The sequence below is a fragment of the Suricata suricatta genome, chromosome 15 (assembly GCF_006229205.1).
Source record: "Suricata suricatta isolate VVHF042 chromosome 15, meerkat_22Aug2017_6uvM2_HiC, whole genome shotgun sequence".
NCBI classification, from domain to species: domain Eukaryota; kingdom Metazoa; phylum Chordata; class Mammalia; order Carnivora; family Herpestidae; genus Suricata; species Suricata suricatta.
This window is the reverse complement of record NC_043714.1, coordinates 1,329,554-1,337,510: the sequence shown is the minus strand read 5'-3', so window position 1 is coordinate 1,337,510 and position 7,957 is coordinate 1,329,554. Positions and strand designations below refer to the sequence as shown.

The 7,957-nt window shown below is 47.4% G+C and overlaps 1 protein-coding gene across 4 annotated transcripts in view; it reads left to right on the top strand.

The window, feature by feature from the left end:
- EFCAB1 (EF-hand calcium binding domain 1) overlaps window positions 1–7,351 on the top strand; it is a 15,277-nt gene extending 7,926 nt beyond the window's left edge. The window contains exons 6-8 of one of the 4 annotated variants that reach the window (XR_003903174.1): window positions 2,212–2,297; window positions 5,082–5,179; window positions 5,303–5,776. Coding sequence is in view for 3 of the 4 variants with exons in the window: in XM_029923576.1 (XP_029779436.1) it covers window positions 2,212–2,271 (60 nt within the window). In the remaining variant the exon portion in view is untranslated. Of the gene's footprint in view, window positions 1–2,211; window positions 2,321–5,081; window positions 5,180–5,302; window positions 5,777–7,051 lie in introns of those variants that run through there. The other 3 variants (XM_029923576.1, XM_029923575.1, XM_029923574.1) reach the window with 3 other exon arrangements.
- The last annotated feature ends 606 nt before the right edge of the window (window positions 7,352–7,957 follow it).

Genomic DNA, 7,957 nt, shown 5'->3' with positions numbered 1-7,957 from the left:
GAAATAGAAGTTGGGGTTCTGATTTTTACTTTGCTTATCCATTTGGAGTGTCATTGTAACTACTGTATTGTAAATGATGGAAAATAATTGCATATGTTAAAAAATAGTGTTATATTCTAAAAAAAATTTAAAAATAAAGTTACCATAAAATACTATAAAAAAAAAAGAGCACTCAGTGTGGTATGAGACTGATGTTGAGGCTGGACATGCATAGAAGAGCCAAGCCCTATGGAGCTCAGAGCTTGGATTTTGTCTTGAAGATCACAAGGATTCACTGGAAGATTTTCAGCAGGCGGAGTGACATGATATATAAACATTACCATACACCCAATCTCTGGTTGGCTTCTCCAGCTGCCTACTCAACATGTCCAGTAGATAATCTCAATGAACTCTCGATTTTCCTCTAAAACCCACTTCTCTTCCATCTTCCCTACCTCATTAAATGGCATGGCTGTACACCCAGTTCCAGTCAAAAACCTAAGTCACCCTTAATTTCCCTTTATAGCAGCTCCTACTTCAAAATATGCCCTTGGGGCACCTAGGTGGCTCAGTCAGTTCATGACATCAGCTCAGGTCATGACCTTGCAGTTTTTGAGTTCAAGCCCTGCATCAGGGCCCTGTGCCCTCCTTGCTCTCTGCCTCTCTCTCTCTCTCTCTCTCAAAAATGAAAAAATATGTCCTTGAATATATCCTCTCCACATGTCTGATTGCCAACCTAAATCAAGCTGCCACCCAGACACCCAGCCTATATCATTAGCTTTCTTGCTTCTGATGTTGCCCCCTACAAACTATTGGCCATAACACCCAGCACATTTGAAAATACAAATGCTGTCATGTCCCTCTCTTGCTTGAACCCCCCAGTGTGTTCTAATGTCTGTTCAGACCCTGGGTCTCTCTCTAAACCATGGTCTCCTACTACCTTCCCAGTGGAAGATCCCTGCCGCTGGAGCCATTTCGGCCACATAGCTGCTATTCCTACAGTAGGTGCCTCTGCACTTGCTATAGCTTCAGTCTGAGCAGCCTGTCCCCAGACATCAATATGCCTCAGTGGCCGACTCCATTCAGTCTCCGTGCACATGCCACCCACTGTCTTAACTACTCACTCCTCCCCTCCCACCTCTACTGCTGCTGCTTGTTGCTTTGTAGTTCTTATCACTATATATATTTACTCATTTACTTATTGTCTGTCTCAACACATGGATATAAGCTCCCTGGGGGTAGGAACTTGGTCTTTTTTTTTTCACCATATTTCCGCATATACCATGTGTAGCCCATATACCATGTGTAGGTGCTCAGTAAATGCTGAGTGGATGGATGGATAGATGGGTAGATGGATGGATGGATCTCAGAAGTGCCTAATAGTGAATTCCATGTCTACCTCTTTTCATCTCCTCAGGAACTACTTTTATCACTTACCTTTCTCTTCACCCTACATCTTCAACCTCTTACCTCACTACTAAATTTTTCCCTTCAGAATTTAAACTTAGTCTTATCTGAAAAATAGTGAGTGGGAGAGAGAAATGAAGGGAAGAGAAGGGCAGAGGAGGGGAGGGGAGGGAAGAGAAGGGAAGGAAAACAGGGAGGGAAGAAGGAGAAGAAAGTACTTTAACCCCCACATACTTCTATTTCCTGTCCAATGGCTTTCTTTTTCACAGTCAAATGTCCTGAGAGAATGGTCTGTATTTGTGACCTACACGACCAAGGCTTCTGCAGCCTATTCCTGAAACTGCTCTCACTGAGGTCACAACACCCTACTTGTTAATAAATCTCAAGGATTGGGCTCTTGGTTTCTTATCTGCTGGCCCACATCCTTCCCGACCCCAGCTCTCAGTGCAGCATCTCAGCTCTGGCCACAGCCTGGGCGTGACATCACGAGGCCTCCCGGACTCCAGAGCCCCCATGCACGCATCCTATCACACCGTCCCTTTGTGAGGTAAGCTCGGTTTATGGCCAAGTGCCCCTGGTTGAAGGCTCCTTGAGAGCTGTGTCATGTGATCATGCTCATCTTTGTGGCCGCGGACCAAGTGCCATGTTGGAACACAGTCAGCACTGTCCCTGCCCATGAGTGGACAATGCACAAGTGTTGCAAGATCTTGGTCCCCACTGTTCTTCAGTTATCTTGTACTCTTCAGACATTGAGGAGACATACAGAACATTTTGTTTTTCTTACCTTTTGGGAAGTCTGTACTAATTTGAGCCCATTTTTTACAGAGTCAGATGGAATTTGAAGCCCACGTTTTCAAGGATACAGATGAATTCAATGATATATGAATACCTAAATGTCTGTGTTGTCTCAAGTGAGTAAAAAAGGAGGTGCATACGTGTTGTTTATTTTTTCTATGTAGCTCAGAAAGATGGTGTTGAATTGTGTGTTTGGGATGGGGGACGGGCTCACCAACATGCATCATTCAACTTTGGTAGAAGACGCAAGTGAATAAATGGAGGACAAGAAGCCCCATACTAGATGTTGGATTTGGCAAGACAAGTTAACACTGTCAAATATCTTATCACATATCTGTGAACTATCATAACACAGAGAGATTAGATAATCATGAATTTTTGAGGCAAATATTCTTCATATCACAAAGATGCTGGGTTTACATTTAAAAATCAGTGAAACCACTGGGTTTCCTTTGGAGCAATAAATAAAGACCACATCAAAAGAAGAAAAGGAGGGGCGCCTGGGGGGCTCAGTCGGTTAAGCCTCCGACTTGGGCTCAGGTCATGATCGCATGTTCGTGGGTTCGAGCCCGCATCGGGCTCTGTGCTGACAGCTGGGAGCCTGGAGCCTGCTTCCGGTTCTGTGTCTCCCCCTCTCTCTGCCCCTCCCCTGCTCGTGCTCTGTTTCTCTCTGTCTCAATAATAAATACAAAAATAATTTTAAGATTTTTAAAAAAGAAGAAAAGGATAAAGGATATTTAGCATGTAAACGCCTCTCCGTGAGGCATGGAGGACGTTCAGAGAGGTGCGAGCAACATGGAACCTCCTTTAACAGCGACGCGTGTTATTGTCGGAGGCGCTGTCCTCAGGCGCTATTTGCCTGTGGAGCCAGGAGGCATCCGAAGGCAGAGGTCCTGCCCCCATCTTTGTGTCTGTCACAGTGGTTAGGACAGTCTCCCGCACAGAATGGGTGCTGAGTAAACACCATGGACGGAAGAGTACAAAATGCTGCAAGATAAATCCAAAGCCTTGGTGAGCAGAGGAGGAAGACAAGGAGATTTCTGCACATAGTGCATGATGTGGCCGCGGCTTCCAGTCTCTCTCTGGCGTCCCCCCGGGGCTCCTCACCCCACTGCAGTTGGCCGCTAAGCCCCCTCTCTTCCCTGGCTCCCTCTGCCTCTCCACTTCAGCCCCATCCCCCCACCTGGGTGCGTGCGCCTCAGTGTCACCCCCCCACCTCTTGGCATCCCCGCAGGCCCCCCTCAACAGGGAGCACGTCGCCTCTCATCCTCCCAGCCATGACCCCCTGAAGGCAAAACTGCTTCCTCTCTGCCTCCTACACCCACCAGGTGCCTGTGGGCACTAGACGCAGCCTGAGAAAGACGGGGCCCACTTGGGCTCCGGTAGCCACTGCGCACCCCTTTCTTACAAGCATGCAAGCAGCTGAGAGAGAATTATGCAGATACCCCTATGTCCATATGTAAACATCCAGAGGCTACTTGGGGCATTAAATCCCTTTTGTTAACGTATGTATTACGTTTAAGCAAAAGACTAACTTGTGTAAAAAAATGTACTGCTACAAATAAATGCAATAAGTGACTCCATGAAATAAAATACTTACTGCCTAAGTATTTTCTTAAAATTTTAGATTTTTACATAGATGGACCTTGACACCATTTTTCTGTCTTGGGTAGGTATAAACAGTGGAACACATAATGCTTTTAATTTTTAAAAATTGTATTTTTCTGATTACAAAGTAATAGAGCTTCCCTGAAGACTATTTTAGAAGTTTAGGAGATTAAAAAATAAAATGTTTGTTAGTACTCTGGTATAGATTCTTTTAGGGTTTTAAAAGACATTTGTAGGTAGAGCTGTGATTTGCCCTGAGTATACCTATACATTTGTTTAGATGACTGCACGGAAAACGCTCTTTCGTAAGCTGCCTTTTTACGGACCGCCCTCCCCGGCATTTCCTCAGAGCAACTTATATTTGTCTACAGTGTGACCTGCAATGGCCACCTGGTCCATGACGACAGACTTGATTCAGCCACTTCCTGTCATTGACATTTGAATTGTTCCCACATTTCTTTTCTTTTTACAAATAATTTCCAAAGTAAACCATCCTCGTAAATGAATCTCTTCACATGCATTAGTGCTTGCGTACTCGGGGCCCGTCTGTAAATTGCACGCTGGGTTGTAAGCCTGGCGTTGAGGTTCCTGCTGTGCGTGGTGCACCAGCTCCAAGTCCACTTCTCTGTGGTACACGTTCTAGTGTCCTTGCCGATGGTGTGGACCATAGCTGACCACGGTTCATATGTATCATGTCAGAGCTATTCTTTAAATATTTTTTTAATGTTTATTTACTTTTGAGAGAGAGAGAGAGACACAGAGTGTGAGTGGAGGAGGGGCAGAGAGAGAGGAAGTTGCAGAATCCGAGGCAGGCTCCAGGCTCTGAGCTAGCGGTCAGCACAGAGCCCGAGGCGGGGCTTGAACCCACAAACCATAAGATCATGACCTGAGCTGAAGCCAGACGCTAAACCGACTGAGCCCCCCACGTGCCCCTGTAAGGAGCTAATCTTATACATCTGCACCTGAACTTTTTGTTGTGGACTGTTTAAAAATGGACTTTCTTGTGAATGACCCTAATTATTAGCTGACATTATTTAACACTAAAAAAGCCTTTTTAGAAAAATAATTTTAGTGAAACTTGAGATGCTGTCAGGACTTGACTGTAAGGACTCACGAGGTCTGTTGGAGGGCTTCCCCGAATATCACAGGGCACCCCCACCCTGCTGCGGCTCTTCCCATCTGCCCAAATCATTTCCTTCTGTGACTATATCTGGACTTCCGGATTCTCTTAACTGTGCTACTGTAACGACTCTTAAATGAGTTTAGCACTGAAAATTCTTTCAACCTAATAGCAGGGTCATCCGAGTGCACAGAACGCCTTTGAGGAAAAGCCCTCTTTCCCCTCGCTCTGAGCTCGGCAGCCTCCCCTGCCTGCGGCCGGCTTCCCCAGGTACAGCCAACGTCGCTCCATCCCATCTTGCCTGCCTTTGGGGGGCTGGGATAGGACCCCGGATGGGCTGAATATTGCCTTCCTCTCCCCGGCTTCTCCAAACATCGGCTTCCCTTCTCCCAGGGCCCGAGGACGACCAGCAGAGAGCCAGCCAGGCCCCTCTGGGACACATACAGGTTGCCTGGCTCACAGTGTGGAGCCTGTCTGGGAAACAATCAAGGACATGCTTTAAACTACAGGATTCAAAAACCACCACCGAAAACTGGTCGTCCTGCATTCTTAACCTGCAGATGTCTTCGTGTACAAGATCACGCTTGTTCAGAAGCCACGCCTGCAGTTGCCTGCATCATAAAGTCATCCAAAACGTTTACCAGGTTCCCACTTGGTGAGGCGAGCGCATGTGAGCTTGGCTGCCCTCCCCTCACCTGACCTGTGTTGTCAACGGAGGACCCGGCCTGAGCGGCTGTGTCGCCCCTTCCCTGTCTGGGAGCACAGTGTCCGTCCCTCTCCTGCCCTGCTCCACCTCCCCCTGGAGTTGTACCATTTTTAATTAAAGGACATTGTGAAAGGGAATTAAAATAAAATGTACTTTGAAACTGTGGAGACAGCTGTGTCTGGGAAAGGCTCTCTGCACCACTCCATGGACGGCCCATTTCTGCTGACTCCATTTTCTCTGTGTCCTTTCCCTCACGGACTCACCCCGAACGCTCCCACAGTCGTCCAGAGTGGGTGGTAATGCTCTCCTAGCATGGCCAGGAAAGGAGGGCAACTGCATTTGACGCGGAGAGATTATTATAAACAATCCATAATAAAACAGACACTTAACGTACGCATATGTTAATTACCACTTAGCAAATCTTGAGGATTGGTTGGTAATATTTCAAAAAGAGGGAGAAACAATACATTTGTCTTTCCTGATTCAGCGATCATGTTCTCTGTTAGGGGGAAGCAGATAATCTCTTTAAATGTTTTCTAGTCTCAGTTACTATTGAAGGAGAAGCCAACCAATACCTACCAAGCAGATTCAAAGTCCCTCCTCACGGGATATCTTCTCTAGGAAACTTGCTCGGTTTTGGAGGGGAGGAAAAAAAAGGAAGGAAATTTCCCACGTGAAACAAAGCATGCTTCCACATTTGAAATGTCTTTATCAGAGTGCCATTAATCTGAACAGTGGTTAACTGCTCACAGTTCCATCATTGGTAATTTGTGGCTTTCTGTGTACCTCCTGCCTCCTACCTAATCCGTCAAGAAAATATTCCTCCCCTAAGACACACATCCTCTTGTTTATTTTCACCTCCCTCCTCCTGTTGAGCTCCACACTACCCCTATTATGTGGCCCCAGCCAGACTCAAAGAGAGCTTGACAACTTAAAGGGCATTTGAATAAATTGGGTGAAACACAGGCTTGTCCTCCCCATAACCTGAGGTGCACCTTCCTGTCTCCTGTCCCTTCTCCCAAGTCCTCATGTGGACCAAGGCCATACCTCAGCAAAGAGACGGGCAGCAGTGAGGTGAATATGGAGAATGGCTTGCAAGGAACCAGAGGAATTTACAAGTTCTCCTTGCAAGAGACATTCAGAGCCTGAGTCACTCCCTCCCGGTAGGAGAGATTAGCTGCAAAGCCCAGGGCAGTCCAGAGGAGTAATGAAAACCATTTGGCCAAGTCTTCTCTAACGATTCCTTCAGAAACGCAGTACAGTCGGAAAGGGGGAGAAAACCATCTCTGCAATCTCGGTAATACTTTATACAAAAACCCAATGAGCACTTTTGTTCCAGGTTTTATGCTCAGCACTTTAAATCTATCATCTCACGACTTTCTCACAACTATCCTAAGAGGCAAATATGAACCTTACTCGCTTCTTTTATCCTACAGATTGAGGAAAAAGGAGTTTAAGAAAGTCAAGAAACTCCCTCCATGCCCTACCCTGGTAAGGAACAAAGTCAAGACTCCAGTTTCATTTGGTTCTAACATGGAAGGTCATTCTCTAAAGCAATATGTGTTCTTGCCACACCTCCCCCTGAGGTTGGACGTAACAGCACCCCTGCCTCCAATCCGCAGAGCCCCTCCCTGGCTCCCTGGTGGTGCTGCATGTGTGCCCCGGCAGCAAGTGGGACCACTGACAGCTCTCTCCCGGGCACCGGTCTCATCTGAAGCACACTGGAGTTTTCTTTCTGTAATCGTGGTTTCTAATCTGGATGGAGAGCTGTACCTGTGTCTGGTACCAGCAAGAATCTAGACACTGGGCTGGGACCTGGCCTTGTCCAAGTCCACATCTGGCGAATGGGGCTCGTGAACAGTAGCCAGACCATCAGACCTTGTGACACCACGGTCAGGACAGGGGAAATGTGAGGTGAGAGTCAGCGAACCACAGAGGCAGAAAGCAGAGGCTGAGACCATTGCTGCCTTGTGACAAGGAAGACACCCGCCTGAAGAGATTGCCAGGGACGGACGGCTATGATTCAGCGGCAGACACCAGCAGTTTGGATGTGGCCCTTGCTGGGCACCAGTGACTGGCCCAAGGATGCTCGTCGAGGTGTAGCTGGATTTGTAGCCCAGCCTCAGCAGCGCTGTAGCTCTGTCACAAGGCCTCACACGGCGTTGCACAGGTCACATGAGCTCAAAAAGTCTGATGTAAGTACAGGCACCTGGGGGGCTCAGTCGAGTGTCCAACTCCAGCTCAGGTCAGATCTCACCGTTTGTGAGTTCGAGCCCCACATCAGGCTCACTGCTGTCCGTGCAGAACCCACTTCAGATCTTCTGTCCCCTTCTCCCTCTGCC